General features: G+C 44.4%; 1 protein-coding gene across 18 annotated transcripts in view; it reads right to left on the bottom strand.

The window, feature by feature from the left end:
- ABI3BP (ABI family member 3 binding protein) overlaps nt 1-23,629 on the bottom strand; it is a 283,667-nt gene that overhangs the window by 179,352 nt on the left and 80,686 nt on the right. For all 18 annotated transcript variants that reach the window (XM_090058607.1, XM_090058684.1, XM_090058655.1 and 15 more), the window contains exons 5-6: nt 20,385-20,566; nt 8,274-8,335 (exon numbers count right to left, since the gene is read on the bottom strand). In XM_090058607.1, coding sequence (XP_089914733.1) covers nt 8,274-8,335; nt 20,385-20,566 — 244 coding nt within the window. The remainder of the gene's footprint in view (nt 1-8,273; nt 8,336-20,384; nt 20,567-23,629) is intronic.

Genomic DNA, 23,629 nt, shown 5'->3' with positions numbered 1-23,629 from the left:
GTAGAGTTGAATGGAAGCACCAAGTCAATTTAGGTGGAGTAGGATCTGACCTATATAGTGTGCCCTTCTCCTTTATAAGCAAAAAAAAAAATGAAACCCAAATTAAAAAAAAAACAGTTAAATATCTTTCTGACTGAAGATTATCAAGACATTGTCAGCCTAATCTAGGTTGGAGATTAGGAGGAACTTTTTGATGACAAGGGTAATCAAGCATTGGGACAAGCTACCTAGAGAACCTGTGGAATCTCCATTCCTGGACATTTTCAAGAATAGGTTGAATAGATACTTTGTTGGGATGGTTTAGTCAGGGATGATCCTGCCTTAAGCAGGGGGCTGGACTACATGACCTTAAGAGGTCCCTTCTAGTTTCACTTTCCTTTGATCTTATGATCCCATGACAGTAGTAGTAATAAACATCTCCGTGCCTTCTGCAAAAGGTTGTAAATATGTGTTAACCAAAGGAACCCACAATCCAGTTATTTACTTGTGACCCAAAGACTATGTTCCAAGACAGTTTTGTTTAAGCAGCAGCCATAACTCCTCTAACACTTATGGCTGTTTATGTTGATGGGGATGCCAGACTTTAGATAAGTCTACTTGTAGACAGGGCTGATGTGCAGACAGCTGGGACAGAAAATTCCCCAAAGCAGGCAGAGCTGATTGGAAAGGAGACACTGCCAGAACTGCTGAGCATGCTGTGTGTACTGAGTGTTGCTTTTGGTGCAGGGGTTTTGCTAGTACAAGCAAAATTGTGATTTATACCTCCCCCATATTAAGGTCTTCTAAATTAAGAGCATTGGTGGGCTGGAAAGCTCCTTAAACAAATTTTGCCTAAAAACATTTCCAAAATTTTTAAAAGAAAGGGACTAATTATTTCTTCAACCACATATCAATTTTTTACAACTAATTTTCCCAATGTTTCATGGCAATGCAAAGAATTACTCTTATTGTGCATAATATGCAAGAGGGCAAAACAGATAATAGGCCATAACTGATAAGTAACCTCATTAATTTAAGTAACATTAACTTTTACTGTGATAACTGACTTCAAATTTTCCTCTCTATATCAACTCATTTGGTCTGGGCAATTCAGTGCATTTAATCTGGAGAATATGTCTTTAGGCACAGTGCTGAACAGCAAAGGAGCACAGCTAGTTATTAGATTCTACCAGCTGCAATATTATATTGTACCAATATTTGCAATATTGCAATATTTATAGTACCATGGAGTTCTGGATCAGAGATTAGGAGACATAAAGAAACTTTCATCCAAGGAAAGTGATGACTAAAATTGTACTAGATAACACAGTTCCAGGAAATGTGTGTTAAACAGTAAATGGTAAAATAGTTAATCAATTTAAGTGAGTGTGAGTAACATGGAGTGTGAGTGATATGTATTATAAGGGCACTTCATGCCATATGCCAAAGAAATCTTCAGCTCAAGATAAATAAAAGGCTGTTAATGGCTGTTACCATTAGAGTGGAACAATAGATAGTTTTAAGACAAGAGGCTCTTCAGATTTATAACTTGTCACCATTACAGTTCAATGTGTCTGTATGTTTGCTGAGGGAGAAATAAGATATCTTGACCTGCTCCATCACTGGTGTACTCCATCAGATCTCCATCTGTTTCTTGTCAAAGTTAGGTACCTTATAGTTCTGTGTTGAAAATGCCTAAGTTTAGGAAGTGGATAGACATAAACTATCTTAGGCTGAAACTCATGCTTACAGAGAGGGGAAAGTATTTAGAGACATGGACTGGGACCATAAGAAAGCCTTTTGTTGGAGCTGTACATAAATATGGCTCTTTCCAATGTGAATCACAGGCTCAGGGCAATCTTCTATCTGGTTCAGTTCTTGGAATCTAAACTACCAGCTGTGACAACTAGCATTGTCTTTCTATTTCCGATTGTCCAGGAGGCTACTGTGGTCCCACTCAAGTGAACATTTGTTCTTACAATTCTTTCTACCAGCCTTTCTAAACATCTTCTTCTTACACATAATCTTCACAGATTACCTCATGTTCACAAGAATTGAAAATGGAGTGGAATCTAGTGCAATTGTGCTAGCTAGTTCGGTCACTGATTCAATTCAGTGGAGATTTGGCCCGATTCAGTGGCCAAATCTCTGAATCTGAATCGAATCAGGAGACCCTTTAATCTCTCTGAATTGAATCAGAACCCTCCAAATCAATTCAGAGAGATTTGGAGATTTGGACATAGACACAGCTTTAAATGTTTTTTCTATATACCTCAAGGTACCAGGCAGCTCGTAAAAGCTATGATGCTGGGGCAGATGGAGCGTCCCACAGAAATGGGGAAAGGGGCAGTGCGCTTGGCTACAGACCTGGAACTGGACCAGGAGCACTTCCAGTCCACATCCGGGTCTGCTGGGGAGCATGCTGGGGTGCTCCCTGCACCTCCCTAGCTTGGGGACTGGTGCCTCCTAGGTCTGGGGTGGGCACCCAGGGTACCCCCATAGCTGATCACTGAGCTGGGGGGCTCGGGGGGGCCCCCAGCATGCTCCCTGGTGGACTCGGAAGTGGACCAGAAGTACTTCCAGTCCACTTCTGGGTTTGCCACCAAGCATGTGGGGGGCCCCCTGATGCTCCTGTGGGATGCTCCATCCACCCCAGCATTGCAGCATTCATGAGCCATGCCTGGTACCTGGTGGTATGTAGAAAAAATATTTAAAGTTGTATCTATGTCTGAATTACTGATTCTCCGAATCAGCATCAAATCTTCAGATTCGGATTCCGCCAAATTGGGGACAGTGATCCAAATCAATTAATCGAATCACTGTCCCTGATTCGGACTGAATCCAAATTGAATAGGGCCCATTTCACACATGCCTACTAGCCAGCACATTCTCTAGCCTACAAGTTCCAATAGTGAATGTTTAAAATACTGCGGAGTCCTGGGCTGCCCTGGAGCAAATTTTTCTAAAGCTCTTTTACAAAAAGTTCTTTGCAATAGACAGTTTAGCCAATTTAATTTTAGATACTACAAAATTGACTAGATTTCTTATTTCGTTTTGGATAAAACCACTCAGATTTGTACTAGAATGATCATGACAATGTGTCCAGACCCTATTAAAAGGAACAAAAAATGTGCCAAAACTGGCTGAGTTTTAACAAAGCTTGTTCACAGATTGTCTAGATTAAAGTCAAAATGGGGACTCATAGAACTAGGCCCTGAAAAGACACACATGAAGTCATGTACTGGAAGGTATTTGCCTTTTGATGACATTAGCAGCTGGTCTTCATAGAACTTGAAGTTTGTACCCAGAGATCACTGAAACAGTGTAATTTCAAAATGATAAGTAATACATTTAAGAAAAAAAGAAAAAAGGTGCAACCCTATGTTAAATTTAAAATATTCTATAAGGAGGATATTTATATACAGGAAAGTAGCCTGAGATCACCATGTAAATGTTCCACAGACCACCAAACAGCCATCACCTAGTAACAACTAAGATAATCAATTTGTGTAAAATCCCTAATGTGAATTTAGCCTTTGTTACTGCCACCTGATACCTGGCAGAAGAGTTACATTTACAACAGAAGAATTACTCTATTCATAGATGTTTGGGTCAGAAGGGACCTTAGCAGACCACCGAGTCTGACCCCTCCTGCCCTGGGCAGAAAAGAGCGCTGGGGTCAGATGACTCTAGCCAGATACATGTCTAGCCTCCTCTTAAAGACCCCAAGGTAGAGGAGAGCATCACCTCCCTTGGAAGGCCATTCCAGATTCTGGCAACCCTTACCATAGAGAAGTTCTTCCTGATAGCTAATCTAAATCTGCTCTCTATCAGTTTGTGGCCATTGTTCCTAGTTACTCCAAGGCGTGCCCTGGTAAACAGAGCGTCTCCTATTCCTTGCTGCCCTCCCCTGATGAATTTGTAGGTGGCTACAAGATCACCTCTCAACCTTCTCTTGTGGAGGCTGTAGAGATTCAGGGCCCTCAGTCTCTCCTCGTAGGCCTGTAGGCCCCTAACCACACAAGTGGCCCTCCTCTGAACCCTCTCAAGGTTATCCACATCTCTCTTGAAGTGTGGTGCCCAAAACTGGATGCAGTATTCTAACTGCGGCCAGACCAGTGCTGCATAGAGGGGAAGTATCACCCCCCTGGACCTGTTTGTCATGCACCTGCTAATGCAGTGGCTTTCCACAGTCAAAAAATGAATGAAACTAAGATCTGGGATTTTCTGAAGGGATCCTTGTATTTTGCGAAGGGTGCCTTGAGTCTAACAAAGCGTATCTTAGTATAAAAAGGTGCCATTCTAATTAAGTGCCTCATTGTTATATGTATTAAGGCCTTCCACATTTAAAACTGGCCATAAGACGCTTTACCTAAACCTCATTTGACGAGGTTTACATAAAGTGCCTCCACGGGCATTTCAAAACACATGGGGGATTACACATGTGAGGTGAAGCCATGCTAGAGTGTTCTAATTAGAACATGGAGCTGACTTGATTAATCAAGTGCCCCAACACATTCTAATTCAGACATGAACCAGCACGTGTATAGGCAGCTGATGTGCTTTTCTATTTGTGACACAACCTTTCACCCTAGTATGTGCCAAAATAAAACCTAATACTTATCTAAAGCTTTGGATCATCAAGCCATTAACTGATGCTTGTAATTTCTGTCACTAAGAGATGTAGTATCCTCATTTTCTAGACAGATAAAGCACAAAGAGGTTAGGCACCTTAGACACCTGAGTGACTGGCACATTTAAAAGAATGAGACAGATAAAGAATGAACAAAAGAGATGTGCTCAAGGTGTGCATCTACACAAGACAGTTAATGCGCATTAGCGTGTCATGGTAAAAACCGTGCTAATAGCGTACTGCGCAGTGTTATTAGGCTAATGTGTAGTAAGCGTCACAAAATAACCATGTGCCAGAGCCACTGCACAATAACTTTAGGTACTGTACATTTAGTTAGTAATTTATTAAGGAAGTACTAAACTAACTGTGCAGAAACTAAGGTGCATTAATGAATGTGTAGACATGTCCAAGCTCATACAAAGAATCAACAATATAGACAATTTCAAAAGCTGGGTCTTCTGGCTTTTGTTCATAAACCTATACATTATATCTTGCATTATACAAATGGACTATACAAACTGCTTTTCTGTTTTTGTCAAAGGAATAAAAAGATTCATACATAGCTTCTAGCAGGTGTTGTTTCCTTCTTTAAGACCTCCCTGACTCCTAAAACCACATATAATTAATATCATAATCTAAAACTGTGGAACAGCAAGACATCTTTACTCTTCTTATGGCAGTTGGATTCAGTCTCTCTGGAGAAGTTTTAAAAGAGTAGGCATGTTGTTCAGATTCATATAAGCTATAAGTCCAGCCTTTTTGGCCAGAGAGTCAAGAGGGACTCCACCTTGCATCTTGACATAATAAAACTGTTGGATTTTAGTCAGACAGAAGAAAAAGTTATTTCCTACATTGTTTTCCCCACCCATCCCCTGCCCTTTGTTTACAAAGGGAAAAAAGAATGGCTGTCCCCAGAGCTATCATTTGTTTACTGCTTTGTCATGCTGCTTGCCCCAGCCCCGTAATTTACTGGATGATCCTGCTAAAGATGACAAAAACTATTATGTCACAAGGGTGTTGACAAAGCAGCAAGACTGGATAGAAGGATAATGTCCCTGTATGTGAGGTACACCAGGACAACTTTTGAGAGCCTTCCTTTTAAGACTGGAATTAGATACATTCTGAAACCAGCCTGCTGCATGTGTGGAGCAAAATGAAACCAAACAATGGTTTGCCTAACTTGCTGTCATTCTGGCCTCACATTGATTATGTGGTTGCATCATTAAAAAGAACTCCAGCTAATGACTACTACGATGGTTTCTCACCTGTGCAAGCTGAAGTAACAAAGTCAATAGAGGAGTGAGGCAACTGACAGCTAGTCCCCAATCTTGCTTTTAAATTTTCTGCACTGAAGCAATGGCATTGATGGAGTGTATGTCAGCAGCAACCTCCCCCTGGAATAAATATGCACACAGCATAAGAGCAGTGTGGCCATTATCTAAGCCAACCTCCAGTCTTCCCCTATGCTCAGGCTGCACAAACATCTGGAAAGCCATGTTTAAAAGTCCTTTCAGAACTACTCCTGGCCTAAAAGGAATCTCCAGGGCTAGAGACAGAAGTTACACATAAACCAGTATAAGCGATTGGAAACCAGATCAAATCTGTAACATAACAGACGTTTAGTGCACATGCATTGTTTTCAAAATGGCCAAAACCAGTAGAGATAAACCTAGACAGATGTAGTATGAGAAGTAACTGATTTAGGGTAAATCAGTTTCTTGAACTTCTGTTCCAGATCCCCTCCAGAATCAACTTAACTCTCAGTTCCTCAGCATCCCAGGATGCTTTAAAACCTCCTTGACAACCCAGCCTTTCAGGGTGGGCAGGCTAGTATTGGCTCCAGCTCAGCAGTGAGGCATGATCTAGCATCCCCTGGCTTCTGGCCTGGGCCACTGCAGGCACGTGGCTGCATTTCCAGAATCAAAAGTGAATGTCTGTTCACTTTCTTATTGATTCAATCTATGCAGCTTAGATTAACTTGCAAAGATTGAATTGATTCAACCTTGGGCTTTTTGACTGTCTGTACTTAACCTAAGTGTCACAGAGCTGGCATAGGGGCCCAGAGTTTAGCCTGAGCAGGAGAGGAGGGAGGGATCAGGGAGTTTATAACTTCACACTGCTGATTTCTGGATGACTCTTACTGAGCCTCAGGGTGGTGATGTGTGATTTCAGAGCAGGCATAAATCTTGAAGAACAGCTAGGCTCAGTCAGGAAATGTAGAGGTAGTCTCACCTCTAGTACGGATGGTAGAATTCCTGAATACAACTTGCTTTAGATTATTGTCTCAAGATTTAATCTCCAGTGATTACCAACCATCTCCATGCTGCAAGCAAATGAGACATTATTGTTATTGCTCTGATCTTATGCAGCATGCTAGTTGCTAAGGTTAAACTGCCTGTTCATCTAAATAAATAGATTAACCTTCTCCAACACGGAAAAGGAATAACTGACTAAGGATTCCTGAAGGATTTGCAAGTCACACAGCAGTAAACAAAATCTAAGTGTGAAACAACTGTAGGACTTCATATCAGAGAAAGAGAAAACAGCATCTGAGACTGCATCCACAAAAAAACATTTAGGGCCCCTTTCCATTGCGGAGACATCATCTGATAAAATCAGAAATTATAGACAGGGAAAAGATCTGTTAGGTACAGTCCTATGGATTGTTGTCTACAATAATCACTCAGATGCCCTTTCCAGCCAGCAAAGTAATGCTGGCTTCCCCCGTTTTTCTTGGGAGATTGTTCCACAGCTTATTAAGGTCTCATTGATAGGATTTTTGTATTATCAATAAAAGAATGACCATTGAAAAGGTGAAAGTCTTTGAACGAAAATCACTATTAGAAGTAGCTAGAATACAAGGAGAAAATCAATACAGTCATACAGAGGACAAACTCTTGATTGTCATGAGGTAGACTGTCTAGGTGACCCTGTACTAACAGTGATACAACAAGTTAAACTCAGAACATGCTTCCTTTCAGACGTTTGTGTCTTGACCATTTAATGTTTTTAAAAATCTGTCTAAATACATATATCTATAAACACTGCATCCAAGGCCAGATGAAAAATACATGGGGAAAAATGACTAAATGCAATTTTTTAAAAATTTGTCCAGAATTTCACAAGTGTACTAATCAAACAATGTAAAGGCCTTCATATCACTATCTGTAAAGAGCTTATGGATCACCTACCTCACTCAATATGAGCTATGAGTCTTTTTTACAGTGCTGCAAATACTCACGCACAAGTAACTTCACGCAGGTGTCAATCACAGTCTCCATCACATAAAATTCCTCAAAAACACAGATTGGCTTTGCAGGTCAGCCAGCCTAGGCTCCACTGGACTAAGAGAAGGAAGCAATTCCTAATGTCTACAACCTCTTCTGACTCTATCAGTACTCTCCCTTTTAAACCAGAGTATGGCTGAAATATCTGGACATTTCTACTGTTTGCATTTACCATGCCCTCAATTATTATAGCAATGTATGCAAACAAATGTATATTTCAAGGCCGTGTTTGAATCTTGGATTTGAATTTCCACGTCCAGCTTCTCTGATTTTCCTGGATTAAAAAATCTGCTGCCACTCAGCCTTTAGAGAAGTAAAACTGACAGTGCAAAATACTGGGCTAACACTGAGAATAATACATTCCTCTAACATACCTGAGTTTGACCATTAGGCACCACCTTGTAGGTATTCTGGAGTTGTCCACTTATTGCTTTACCTGATTTAACAAGAACAAGAAATAAACACACTCAATTACTACTGGCATTGGTCAGAACAAAGCAAAACAGTAATTTATAGGAAACCAGCAACCTAAGCTTCTTTCAGAATGATTTTTTGGAGGTTGTGAAGGTAACAATTGTTTACAGATTATTCTTTGTTCCAACCTACTAGAGGCTATATTTCCATGCCTTCAATAGTGCTTCAGAACAGTGCAGAGTTTCCCTATGCTTGAGAAAGGGTGTTTGTGCCCAAAAGCTTGCAAAGAACTTTTCCCCATCTATTTAGTTGGTCTAATAAAAGATATCACATCTACCCAAGAAGCCTTGCCTGCCTATCTCCTTAGACAAACATAGCTACAACCAACAATCCTTTAGTAGTACTTAACATTCATTTAGAACAACTCTTGTGTTAATGGAGAAAACAAAGGGGGTTCTTGGGGTTTTAGTTCATGGGATGAATGAGTTTTAGAGATTATTATTTATTGGTTTATGGTTTACACAGCAGTGGTGCTGTAAATGGAGGAGGAATAGTCCATTTTATTACACTCTTTCTAAGGCCAGGTACAGACACTACACTTTTACTGGTATACATGATTAGAAACTGGTCTATATCCTCCACCAAAGGGCAAATGTGTGGTTGGTTTGCTACGATGTAACCTATGCCACTTAAAGAAAAACATGTAACTTAGATTAATTCCGCCTTGGGCTTTTTGAATGTCTGTTCCTAGCCTAAGTGTCTGATCCTCTAATCAAACTAGTGCACATGTCTTTATTCTCGTGTATAGTCCCTCTTGAAGCAGATGTGCTCTTGTGTGGGAATCAAGGTACAAATATATGTATTGAGGACTGGACCTCTCCAAAAATGAACAGAAAGAATATTTTGTCTATAAAAATAGATATAGATTGGACCAGTTCTTGAGTGAAGCTGAGCAGCTATAACTCAAAATCATTGTGAGGAACAGGTCCATTATGGACTAAGGGCTGGATCCTGTAGCAGAGAATGTCAATAGAAGTTTCACTAGTGACTTTCAACAGAGACAGAAACAGGTAATAACAACTTCAATTACATTCTTCAGCTAGGAAAGAATGCTTGCAGCGACACATGTAGCGCTTGCTTCTTTCACTGACATTTACTACAACATTTTTCTGTGTATACATGCATCCTGAGAGACTTCATAGCAGTTTATATAAACAGTTATGTGAAGAGGCAGATCTAGGATTTGGCAAAGGGGGTTGTAGGAACAGCAACGCATGCTGCTGCTGGAGTGACTGCACCTCAATGCCCAGCCTTTACCAACCTTCCACTCCATACCCAACGGGTCTGGGTAGACCACATTGTGGGAGCCTTCAGGGACTTTTTAAAGGCCTTTTAAATTGGCTAAGAATCACCCCGTCTTCCCCTCTCTGCACTGAGACACCCCCACCTCCCATCTTCCCCTCTTCCCTCTCTCATTGCTGCTGCTTTCCCTACTGTGTGGGGATGGGGAAAGGTCCACTGCCGCTCCTGCCCTTTAGCCAGACCATGCAGGGGCTGGGCTCATCTGGGACAGCTACAGTGGTAGTAGAGGGCTTTAAACTAGGCTCGTCGGGGGAGGGGGAAGATGAGGGCGGAGGAGACGATGAGATACCAGGCCCAGCAACAGCCAGCGAGCCCAGACCAATGGTCAAAACGGAGAAACAGGTAAGCGTTGGGGGACGGGGCATTGCTGAGACTAGGGGGTCAGTGGGCACAACCGCTGAAGGCCTCAAATGCCTCTACACGAATGCTCGAAGTATGGGGAAGAAGCAGGAGGAACTCGCCCTCCTCCTAGCTGTCACCAGCCCTGACATAGTAGGGATCACAGAAACGTGGTGGGACTCATCGCATGACTGGGCGGTGAGTGTCAAGGGCTATAGGCTATACAGGAAGGACAGGATAGGAAGGAAAGGTGGAGGAGTAGCACTCTACATCAAGGAGGAATATACTTCCTCGTTAATTAGCATGGGGGTAGAGGGGGGGCACTCTGAGGTGCTCTGGGTTAGAGTAAAAGGCAGTCCAGGGGAGAGAGACTTAACGGTGGGAGTCTACTATAGACCTCCCAACCAGGGAGAAGAGCTCGACCTGGAATTCTTAGGTCAGCTTACAGAGGCAGTGAGGGCTAAGGATGTGGTCATCATGGGGGACCTGAACTTCCCAGACATCTGCTGGGAGGAGCAGTCAGCCAAGTCTGATCGCTCACGTCGGTTCTTAGCCAGACTACAGGACCTCCATCTAACCCAGGAGGTGCACAGCCCCACCAGGGGAGACGCCTTGTTGGACCTGATGCTGGCCACGGGTGATGACCTGGTGAGGGGGCTGCGGGTGATGGGCCACCTGGGAGACAGTGATCATCGCTTGCTGGAATTCACCATCCAGCGTAAGGTGGCAAAGGGCTGCAGCAAGGCAACAGCCCTAGACTTTAGGAGGGCTGACTTCAACAAGCTAAGGAGGATAGTTGGGGAAGCGCTGAGGACCCAGAGGGGAAGGGAATCAGATGTCGAAGGTGAGTGGTTGCTCCTTAAGGAGACGATCCTCCATGCCCAAAGGGAGGTAATCCCAACAAGGGTCAAAGGGAGCAGGAGGGCACATAAACCCCCATGGCTCACTAAGAGCATCCGGGAATGTCTCCTTGCTAAAAGGGAGGCATATACCCAATGGAGAGATGGGGTCATCGCCAAGAAGGACTATGTTATAGTCGCCCGAGGATGTAGGGGGGCAGTCAGGAGGGCCAAGGCAGAGTTGGAGATAGGACTAGCTTCCCGGATTAAGGACAATAAGAAGTCCTTCTTCAAATACATAGGGGGTAAAAAGAGGGTCCCGGGTAATGTGGGGCCCCTGCAGGACACGATGGGCAACTTAGTCATCACGCCAGATGACAAAGCTAACATATTTAACGATTTCTTTGCCTCTGTCTTCCTAAGTAGGCACCAGTTCAGCCACCTCCCTGCTGGGCCCCCCTCGGGCCCCGAGAGAGACACGCCTGGGCCAAGGGTTAGCGAGGAGTTAGTTAGGGTACTTCTGGAGAAGCTGGACGTGTTCAAGTCCGCTGGTCCGGACGATCTTCACCCTAGGGTTCTACAGGAACTGGCTGAGGTCATTGCGGGACCCCTGGCACGGCTCTATGAGCACTCGTGGTGCTCTGGCGAGGTGCCGGAGGACTGGAAGAGGGCCAATGTGGTCCCTATCTTCAAAAAGGGAAAAAAAAGAGGACCCGGGAAATTACAGGCCAGTTAGTCTGACCTCAATCCCGGGTAAGCTCTTTGAAAAAATTATCCTGGCACACATCCAGGAGGGCCTTGCGGGGGAATGCATGCTCAGGGGCAACCAACATGGGTTCATCAGTGGCAGGTCTTGTCAGACCAACCTGGTGGCCTTTTACGATCAGGTCACCAAATCATTAGACGCAGGGGTTGCTGTGGATGTAGTCTTTTTGGACTTCCGGAAGGCTTTCGACACTGTCTCTCACCCTGTCCTCATCAAAAAGCTGGGAGACTGTGGTGTCGATGCCCACACGGTCAAATGGGTCGCCAACTGGTTGGAGGGCCGCACCCAGAGGGTGGTAGTGGATGGGTTCTTCTCGACCTGGAAGGATGTGGGCAGTGGGGTTCCGCAGGGCTCGGTCCTCGGGCCCGCACTGTTCAACATCTTCATCAGTGACTTGGATGATGGGGTAGAAAGCACCCTGTTCAAGTTTGCTGATGACACTAAGATGTGGGGGGATGTGGGTGCACTAGAAGGGTGCAATAGGCTACAAGCTGACCCTGACAGGTTGCAACGGTGGGCGGATGAGAATAGGATGGGGTTTAACACTGATAAGTGCAAGGTGTTGCACATGGGGAGGAAGAACCGGCACCACACTTACAGGTTGGGGAACTCCCCTCTTGCCAGCACGGAGACGGAAAAGGATCTTGGAGTCGTCATTGACTCCACGATGAACATGGGCCGGCAGTGTGGGGAGGCAGTCAAGAAGGCCAACCGTACCCTGTCATGCATCCACAGATGCATCTCGAGCAGGTCCAGGGAGGTGATCCTCCCCCTCTATGCGGCACTGGTCAGGCCACAGCTGGAGTACTGCGTCCAGTTCTGGGCGCCACACTTCAAGAGGGACGTGGACAATATGGAAAGAGTTCAGAGGAGGGCCACTCGTATGATCAGGGGTCAGCAGGGCAGGCCTTATGAGGAGAGGCTACGGGACCTGAACCTGTTTAGCCTCCACAAGAGAAGGTTAAGGGGGGACCTTGTGGCCTGCTACAAACTGGTCAGGGGGGATCAGCAGGTATTGGGGGAGTCCCTGTTCCCCCGTGCGCTGCCAGGAGTGACCAGGAATAACGGTCACAAACTGGCGGAGGGTAAGTTTAGATTAGATATTAGGAGGCGCTACTTCACAGTCAGGGCGGCTAGGGCCTGGAACCAGCTTCCAGGGGAAGTGGTGCAGGCTCCTAGCCTGGGGATTTTTAAAAGGAAGTTAGATGAGCACCTTGCCGGGGTCATCTGACCCCGGTGCTCTTTCCTGCTAAGGCAGGGGGTCGGACTAGATGATCTACCTAGGTCCCTTCCGACTCTAGCTACTATGAAACTATGAAACTATGAGAGGTAGGATCCCACCTCCTCACCCACCACCACTGCTGCTGTTCCCACTGAGCCCAGCTCTGCGCAGCCTGGCTGGGGTGGACAGGAGGAGATCTGAAGCTTCCTCCACCTCAGGGACAGAGGCAAAAGCAGCAGTGCAGCCAGAACAAGGTAGAAAAAGAGAGGGGTGTGGGGGGGAGGGAGAATGTGTCTCTGAGCATGGAGAAGAAGGGAGGGGGGATTCTCACCTGCCTTGGGGACTTGAAAAAAGTTCCCAGAGGCTTCCATGGCACAGTCCAGTCTGAAGCAGGGTCTAACAATGCCTACACCCCCTCTGGGCCTGCTCCTGGCTGTGTGTACCAATGAGTAACATGATTCTAGGGTATAACTAGTTATTTGAAATGTATGCATGAGCGGACCACCAGCCATAGGCTCCCCACCAACTCAGAACAAAATGGCCTGATTATGAAAGATGCTGTGGTTCAGATGATTCCTGCCAAGCACTTGACCTTTCACTGAAATTAAGCACTTCATGTTTCCAGGCGGCATTGTATAGAGGATAGGGCCAGAGGATCAGATAGCCTGGATTCTAATTCTAGTTCTGCTGCTGACATGAGTCGCCTTGAGCAAGGCACTTCCTATGTTTGATGCTGTTTTTCCTCCCACTCTCTGATAGCATTGGTAGTTTGAAGTAATAATTTTTAGATAAATGGATGGCCTCTCACTCTGTATGCCATATAAAACAATGGGTCTTTTAAGTAATACAAACACACAAACAAAAAATGTAGCTACTCACAAAAGGCCTTAGGAACAACTTTCCATTAGAGCTCCAAAAATCAAAATGTGTACATTAAATTTGTACAGTTCCACATAATTAATCTGAGTTTGTGTATATATTTAATCTAATCTGTGATTCTGCAAGCAACAAGCACATCATTTTAATTATGGAAACTCCAGGCCAATCCAAACTATGAACCAAATGTTTCCACAGTTGGACGTACTTGGATGTACAATGTACTTCAGTTGGACACTTTATATCGCATTTCTTTTAGTTTTCTTTCTCCTTCGTACCTTCAACATGGGATTTCATTAATTCCAGATATTTTCTGTAGGAAACTAGACCCAAAATAGTTCCTTCAGTTTTTGCCATTCAGATGAAATACACCATGTAGATTTTTTTATTTAAACGTACAGGAAATCTGACTGGAGGTGAATGGAATGGGTGGCATTTTAATGTAGTTTATTTTTTTTTCTCATTGTGCCCAGTTTCTTCATTGGTTTGCACTTTGCTTAGTCTTTTCTAATATGTTACCCTGTCAATAATGTTCAAAGCATTGCATTTTTATTAGAATTCTCTTCTTCCAGAAACATCACTTCACACTTCCTAAATGTCCATTCAATTTATGTTTGGACCAATACCCACTTAAACTTCTGGAGGGTGATATTAAACAGAATTATTTTATGACATGAATGAAAATAATCTGCTGGAATTTTTTTAAAATAATTTGTACTTAAAGAAATGTTGTTCACTTGCCATTCTTTTCCACCTGCTTGCTGAACAGCAAAATGAAAACTGGATTTGGTTGGTTAATTCATTCCTCCCTCTCCAAAGGGTTACCTGTAAGGTTTTGGTTTTTTGATTGTGAACTCAGAACATAACTGAAAATTTTTTAAATGACTCCAGTTTTGCCCTGTTTAAGGGTTCCAGAATACAGACAGGAACGGCAATGAAAACTCCTCCCCATTTTGCTGCTATGAATTCATATGCTGGGATTTCTTCCTCTAATCTAAGGCATATGCTAACTCTAAGAAGAAAACATTTGCTTTCCCTCCATCCCAAAATTTGTCCCTGCTACCTCTCCCTCTACACCAGCAATGCATGGTGGCTATCAACAAGCTACCCCAAACAACATTCAGAAATATGTTATACATAATATAGTAATGTAAATATTATTGGTGGGAGAATGTCAATATTTCAGCTTGGACAATATAACTACAGTGTTTATTTGAAGACCCTGACTGATCACTATCAACACTTACTAGGTTCAAGAGATTTGACCATTTGTCTAATAATCCCTTTCTTCATTCATTAGATGAGGATCCAGTAAGCTCAGCCACTTGAGAATTCCCCTGTAATAGCTGATACAGGCATGGGAGAGAGGCCTTCTGATTACTGCCCCCTCACACCATAGTGCCAATATGTTGCTCCACTGGACTGCTGTGGTGCTTGTAGCAGGCTTTGGCAGTGACCATAGGTTAGAGGAGTCACTGGGGCTGCTGTAACTTACATTGAGAATCAGTACAATCCTCTTCCAGAATATATGGTGGTGTCCAACAGTCCCTTATTTGTCATGAGCTATGCTACGCTTGAGCCTTGCTGCTGCTCAGAGCTGAGGCCCATGTTTAGCTGAATCCTATCCAAACTTGGGTTGGAAATCTCAAGTGAAAAAACCTCTTCAGAGATTTCTTATTTTTTCTTTTTCCAGTCAGACTGGAAATACTGAGTCCATATTTGCATGAGAGTTCATGACATGCTTTCGATCAAAAATTCACTTGAAGACATGTTTGTGGAAAGCAAATAAAAAGGGACTGTGACTCAGCAGACACAAATTACAAAAGATGCTACATTTTGAAATGTCTTCATCTGATACCTTATGCAATGGGGTGAGATCTTCCCCTGACCAGGCATTTTTGAAGCTGTCTGCAACTGTGCAGTTGTGTTTGGTCACAGCAACAAACTGCTTTCTGTGGCCAGATAGGGCGAAAATTATCACTTCCGTCTGAGCCCTGAATGTCCACAAAGCCAACCTGTGTTTTCTAGTCAAATACATTTTGTACAAGCCTTCCTCTTCTTAGTATTTGGCCCAAATAGCATAAAATCAGAGCTACTGCACCACAGAATCTCTTAAATTAGCCTTGCAAATTATCCATTAGGTGCGACTGATGCAAGTGGAGATATTTCACAGCTCACAAGACCATAAAGCTCTCTTGCTTGTGCTTTGTTAAGGGAACCTGAACAGTTCAATTAAAGCGAATGAGAAAGAAAGACTGTCCTTCTTAGGTCACTAGTTCCAATCCTGTTCAGGACAGAGAATCATTACTGTGTGACAAGTGTTCACTGTAAAATGAGCACGATACAAGCTTCCAACCTAACAGGGGATTCTAAGGTAGGAAGGAATATTAGTTAATATTTGTGACATTTTTTCAATAGTCCCTGTAAAGAAATTCAGGTTTCAATGGCACCATAATTAAATGGTATTAAATAAAGCAGACAACAAGGAAATGCTCTCAGAACAGCATCCTGAGTTTTGGAGATGTCCTGTAATTAAAGTAACAGCGCCAAATTCTATGGCATGTTGCCACTAGCTCAGGCTTTAACTGAAATAAACAACAAAACCCCTAGTATGGCCAAAGAAGGATGCTTGTACTAGCCAAAAGTGCAGAAGTACACCAACAGTACTTGAAGCATGCCTAGTTCCAACACATTTCGAGTTCTGCCAGCTCATAAGACACATCTTCCCATCACGTGTAATTTAAACAGAAAATACTTTCGTTATGCAGATGATCACTTTTTAAACATTGTTCCTACTTTTGCTAAAGAATTTGCTAGATGCAGAGGACTAAAATCTATGCATACCACTGACTACTAGGGCTGTGCAAAACAGCACTGTTTTGTTTCGACTTCCATTTTGCCATTACACTGGGACAGTGTTTCATTTCAAGCTTTGTCCTGTTTCGAAGCACTGTTCCATTTCATTTCATTCAAACTGTTTCACTATTTCAATGCTATTTAGACATTTTGACCATAGGTTATAATGTAGAAGCATGAAACTGCCTACAACTTTGTACTTTTTTGGTAGATTTGGATGAAGACAGCAGGGATGGTAGCCCCTTCTGAGGGTATGAAGTCTTCCAAGTTTCAAAGAGATTGGTGCAGGGGTTTCTGGGAAACTGCACCTCAAATCTTGAAAGCAAAACTCACAGGGGGGAAGGGGGATGTAGCAGCACAGGTAAAAGCAGAGAGGTACCAGGGGAGTCAGATGTCTGGCAGGTTGCAGTGTGTCAGAACTCCAATGTCTATATTGAATCTATGAGTTTCTGTACATACTACCTAGGAGGCTGATGAAGTGCAGTTCATTGGTTCATCTGTGAAAAGTGGTTTGTAAATTCAAACATGCACTGAACCTCACTAACCTCATCACCAGAAGCCAACTTCCTACAGCCCAAAACACACTGAACAGATCCAGGCCATGCCATGACAAGACATGCAAACCTGCCAAAAATATCTCCAGCATGGAGATATCTTCACAATACAATACAGATCTCCCAAGTGCCCTGATGGAAAATATGTAGGAGACACCAAGCAACAACTGCACACCAGAATGAGTGCAGATCAAAAAAACTGTCAAAGACAAGAACAAAAAACCACCTGTCTCCAATCTCTCAGGACTGATCCTCAAAGGGAATTTACAAACCACTTTTCACAGACGAGCCTATGAACTGCACTTCATCAACCTCTGAGGAACAGAAAATCATGGACTCAATATAGACATTGGAATTCTGACACACTACAACCTGCCGGACATCTGACTCCCCAGGTACCTCTCCACTTTTACCGCTACATCCCCTTCCCCGCTCACCCCAGCCTGTCCCTCACCTCCTGACGAATCCATGTCCATTTTCACTGACTGACTTTCTTGCCTGCTTTGCATGCCAGCCTCTGGCTTATTTACTATTCCTTCCATCCAGGAAGAGCACACACACTGACTGCAGGTGCTTCCTCAGCCTGCCAACACAGAAGCTGGCATCCCAGGTAGCTAAGCTTAGCTCACCTGGAGCCTCACAACTCCACTGCAACCAGCAAGCCTCAGGCCTATCAAAGACACGACAGGTTTGGGCTTTCCCCAGGCAGGACTGTGTGCATGCATGTGGTGGCTGGAAGTTATGGCACCAGGTGGATCTTTGGTCCTGGCATTTCCTGGGGCTGCTGTGCTCCCGGCAGTCCCACCAGGCCTCCCGACCCTGACAGAGTGCAGTTTTAGTGGTCATGCCCAAGACCCGGGTACTCCTACCCTATAGCCCCAGTCCATACCTCCAAGTTTGTCCTGGCACAGGACCTCAGCAGGGACATATTCTTCCTCTTCTGTCTGGTGATGCAGTGATTGCCCCTTCCAGCTCTGACAGCGGGGCATTAAATGGTTTTTTAAAAATGAAAAAAGGAAATAGGTGCAGACAGAGTGAGGAGGGTGGCATTCACTCCATCTGTCCCTGGAGCTTGGGAAACCCCAGCAGCGGGAGGTTTACTTTCAGGAACACCAGCTGCTCCACCAAACCAGGATCCAAGCAGGTACAGTGGGGTGTCACTACATCACCAGCAATGCTGAACACCCTCTCACTTGGAACACTGATCAGTGGACAAGACATCTTCCTGGGCAACTGTAGCCAGATCCGGCCACATCTGGCTGTGGCTTGCCCAGTAGGCCAAGGGGTCCCACAGCAGCGGCTTCACGTCCTCAGTGAGATAGGCAGCCACCAAGGTCTGAGTGCTACCTGCCTGATCATGGGGCATGGTGCCTCTGGATCCCACCATGGGAGCCATACCCTTGGTCCACATTGGCAGCACCTGTGGTGGAGGAGGAGACTGGCTGGTGGATGGCATGTTGGCATGGGACAGTAGGTCCTCTTCTTCCACATCCTGCCTCCACCATTCTGCCTCCCTGACTCCCTTCACCAGCACCTCTGTCCACTGATTCAGGCTTTAGCTGTTGCACATACTGCCCTTCACCCTCAGGTCACACATGGTGGCCAGCACATGGAGCATACTGGACCGGAAGGGATCAAGCCATTTCTTGATGCCCTCCTTCACCCAGCTCACCAGTCCCTGCATGTCTGGTGACAGCGGCTTGCCCCAGCCAGGAACACTTATCTCTTGGAAGCTCTCCATTTGACTCTGAATCAGGGATCACCTGGCTAAGGAGGGCATTGCCAGCATTGAGGGCCTCAGTGGCCTCGAGGAAGAGCCTGAGGACCACCAAGATCTGGGAGATGGTATCTCACTCAGCTCTGTTCAGGGGGCCACTGATCCCAATCTCCCCAAGCAAGGCCATCTCATGGATGGCCTTCTGTTGCTCCACCAGCCTCTCAAGCATCAGGTATATGGATTTCCACCAAGTTTCCACATCCTGCACGATTCTGAGCTCTGCCTATTTGTCCCACAGCATCTTGCCTACCTGAATGGTCTGGTGGAAGTAGCCTGCCACCTTTCTGCATTCCGAAATGAGCTTGCTGGTGGTGCTGGTGCCATCACCAGCAGCCCTGTCTCCCTCCAAGGCATCCCAGACAAAGAGGTAGAACTTGTGTACCACACAGCAGATGCCAACAAAGTTGGCATCACAGACCACCTTGATCATATTGGCCCCATTGTCAGTGACCATGAACTCACAGGTGAGCTCACTCTGCCCACTGAGCCACACCTGCACCAAGTGATTCGTGGCCCCCATTATCTTGGTTGCTGTGTGGGACTCATCCATCACCTCGGCTTGAAGGAGAGCCCACCAACAGCCTAACTAGTCACACCACCCTGTGAGAGAGAAGTAGGTATGATCTCCACCCTGGGTGCTCCAGATGTCCGAGGTGAAATGTAAGGCCACCTGTGGACCTGCCTTGCACAGCTCCTCCCTCAAGTACTCCCTGCATGCCTCATACAGTGAAGGCACCATCATCCTCCTGAAGGTGGTGCATGCAGGGACTTGGTATAATGGGGCCACAAGTGCCATGAGCCACCTGAACCCTGGCCACTCAACTAAGGAGAAGGGCTGGCTATCCAGAGCAAGCATCTCTCCGGTGCTCTGGCTGATCTCACTTGCCCTTGCAACGTGCCCCCATTTCTGTCCACCTTTCCCCCACTGTTCCAGGGTGGCCTGCCTCTGTTTTGGGCAGATGGGGGCTTTGGAGCAAGAGGGGGACTTCTTTTTGGGCCCACTGGTGCCAGGATGAGGAGGAGCAAGGGAAAGGAGGTGGTGCCTGCGAACATGAATCAGCTCATGAGTTTTGTTCCCTTGCCCTGTCTGGTTTTGGCTCAGTAGTGCAGGCACATAGTATATGTGGGAACATCTGCCAGCTCAAAATGATCCCAGAACACACTACCCACTTGCTTCTGGGGTGCGGGTGCATGTGTGGGTGCTGCAATTTCCCCTTCCTCATCAGGCAGAGGCACAGCAACAGGAGGAGTGGACTCAGCTGAGCCGCTTGCCTCTGCCCCTCTACTACAGCCTTCTTATGAGCTTGAAACAGGTCAAAACAGTGTTGAAACAAAACAACTGGTGACATTTTGCACAGCCCTACTGACTACCCATCAAACTGACAAGCTGGTTGATACTGACTTCCTTAAAAAGTAGGTACTACAAGAGTGCTGACAAATTGTATAGTTTTGGTAAGTTGAAATGTTGTTAAGTACTTACTAGATAGAACAGTCTTGTGATTGAAACTCTTGCTCCAAATCCCATCTTCTGTGTTGTCTTTAACTCCAAATTCATATAGTGTGTTTGGCTTCAGATTTTCCACCACTGTCTCAGTAGCTGGGCAAAGCTGAAAAGCCCACTTCTTGTTTTTATCCTTTTCTCTGTAGCGAACTGTATAAAACCTGTGTAACAAAAAGGAAGGAACTTTTTTTCATACGGAGGAAATGTATTCACAGGGAATTGATTTCTGAAAACGACATTTCCTACTTTTTTTCTTACCTACAAATTGCTATGTGGGAAAGTTTCGCTTGTGGATTTCTGCAATATTGCTAAAGATTCTTTACACAAATGGCCATATCTTGTTATTTCCAGCCTCTTGGTGTCAACAAAGAAGCACACAGGTGTAGACAAAATCACTATGCCTGTGTCTACACTGATGAATAGGGCTGATCCCAGAGTAGTTGTCAGACAACCTGGGCAACATAATCTGCCTGTATCACACTGTGCAATCAGCCTTCAAGTTCTCCACACTGTGCTTCTTGTTATTATTACTATTAAATCCTATAAATCAGTCTGTAGATTACATGACTGGTTATGGGTGAGAGGTAGAGGGGGAGAGCGTGTGAGAGAGAGACTTCTTTCTGATTTTCTAAACCTTTATGATAAAAATGTTAAAAACAAAAGGTAAAAATGCTCAGCAGGAGCTGAGCATGTAACACTTGTCAGTAACAAAAACTCCATATGACCTCCTGCCCCACCGTACCTTTCATAGAGATAGACATTTAGGACTAGCTGCCCATCTTCCAGTTTACAGACTGCCATCTTCGTGGCCCAGTGTAACACAAACTGATACGCATTTTGTTACAAAATCAGATGTGCCATGCACCTGGACCAAGAAGCAGAAGAGTTGGAGGGCATTATCAGAGCTGGCCTCTGTGCGCTAGTTTCTATGGCTTTTTAGAGTCAGCATCTGGGCCTGGCCCAGTTGGAAATTGGCCAAGAAGATCATGCTCCCCTCATCTGCGTGGTATGGGATGGAGAAGATGCATAGAGTCTCAGAGAAGTCCAAATCCAGCATGCCTGAGAGGGCACTGAGGACAGCAAAGAGAAGCCGCAGCCAGGGACAGTCTGGGAAGGCATGGAAGAAAGTGTCTTTTTACCTCTTCTTTGCAGAAAAGACAGGCCACTGGAGCTGTGGGCTTAAGTGACATACAAATGTGCCCGTGGCCAGGAGAGAGTGAGGAAGCATAGTGCAGAAGAGTTGGATAGCAGGAGCAGGGACCTATGCAATTGTGTCTGGTGGACTTTTTGTGTTCAAGGCCTGCACGCCTGAGTTAACTCCAAAACAAACTGAAAGGAAGGGTGAGGTTAGCCTCATACCTGGAAGTTCAGCAGAGCTCTGAGGGCCTACTGGACACCTGACAGCCAAGGCCTGAGTATACAGATTTTCAATGTAGAAGGTTGGGGGGTAGGCTTGAGAAAGGCAGACCCTAACAATCAGTGTACACATGTCCTGCATCTTCCTAGCAAAGGTAGCACTGGCACAATTCACTCTATGTGCATATTGCCTTCATCCTGCAGCTTCCAGCATCAGGGTACATTGGCACTGGGAGGGAAGGTAACCAGAGTTATAATACGTCAGCTGCTTATTTCTTGTGGAAGACCTTTCTTGTCAGCAAGTTGCTGTGGTGCTCCAAAGTCTGTCAAAACAGTGTTGGCCCCCACAGTGAAGTCCCCAAATCACAAGGGGATGCAGTTCTAATGGTGTAAGTACAGTGCATAAATAATAAGTTGTACTTACATAACAACCTTCACCCAAGGATCTCAGGGAGCTTTACTGCAAAGTTCAAAATTACTCCTGTCACTTTAAGAAAAGTGAAGAAACTGAGACACTACCTTCAAACAGTCTGAAAACCAATATACTGGAAGATAGGAGAACTCTGAAATTAAAAACTTGTTCCATGAGAGTTGCCTGACTTATGCCCTCCATCACCCTGGAAAGCAATTAGTCTGATGCTAGCAAGTATAATTCAACACAGAATAATTTATTACAATTAGGGCTGCAAAAAGCCCACATCTTGCCATAGGTTTTTATATTTAATATACATACTGTGTCATTGCCAAGATATGTGAGGGAATACAAAGGTATCTGGCAGGCTTAACTCAAGTACTGCTGAAACATGTTAGGCATACCATAAATAAATACATTTAATTTCCTCATCCATCTTACATTTGCATCAACTGGAAAGGCACACATTCCATCCAGTGGTATTTTTCTTAACTTGAAAAATGACTCCAGGAGAAGAAATTTAAGGACACATAAATAATTTAAAAAAATCCTACTCTTTCTCCCTTTCTCCTATATACCAAGAAATCACCCAGAAATCAAGAAAAGCATAAAAAGACAGACACATTTTCTGACATGGATTTAAAAAAAATTCATCCATAATATATAAAGACAGGTAGGGTGCAGAGAAAGAGTGGGATCTTAAGAAAACACCACAAATAACTCTTTAATCTAGCACAAAGGTCTAGTCATACTATTGAGCGTGAAGGTAGTTTTATGGGCCAAACATAACAGCACTAGCACATAAGCCCACCTTTGTCAATGTTACAAAAAGTGCTTCTAGCTAGGATTATTATGAAAGGTAACTGCTGAACTTAGGGAAAATACTAAAATAAACCCCAAGGCAAGTCAGGTTGCATATCACAGCAGTTTTCTTCACATGTTTAAAGGGTTGGATTGAGTTTATCTGTGTCTTTTATCTAAACTGGTTCTCTCTTTCATTCCAATAGATTTAAACTTGCAAGGAAATCCAGATCTACCAATGGTGCATCAAAGCCCAACCCTTTGAGGTTCTCCTGCTGTCTATACCATGGTGAAATGTGGGCTGAACTCAACCCCTTTCCTACAATATATGAGATGAAATGTAGAGAAACTTTACATTTGCCCTGTACCTTTATATCCTTGGGTGAGAAACACTAAAGACAAAGGATAATTTTCCATGCATTTTTAAATGTTATTAATATCTCAGGATATTTATATTCTACTCTCCACCACAAATTTGCTGTCCTACAGTGCCATGATGGTTAAAAGATTCAAAGCTGTTTTCATCCTCAGAACTTTTGAAACACAAGTGTCTATCTCCCTAGTGCCATGAGATAACTTGGTAACCTCTAACATACCTGGGGGCACGGGTTTTACAGAATTTGTTCTAGATACTGAAACATCAGCTTCTAGCAAT

The sequence above is a fragment of the Crocodylus siamensis genome, chromosome 1 (genome assembly GCF_052110815.1).
Source record: "Crocodylus siamensis isolate JL-2025a chromosome 1, ASM5211081v1, whole genome shotgun sequence".
Lineage (NCBI taxonomy): Eukaryota > Metazoa > Chordata > Crocodylia > Crocodylidae > Crocodylus > Crocodylus siamensis.
Note: the sequence above shows the minus strand (reverse complement) of the source record. Positions and strands in the feature narration are given on the sequence as shown.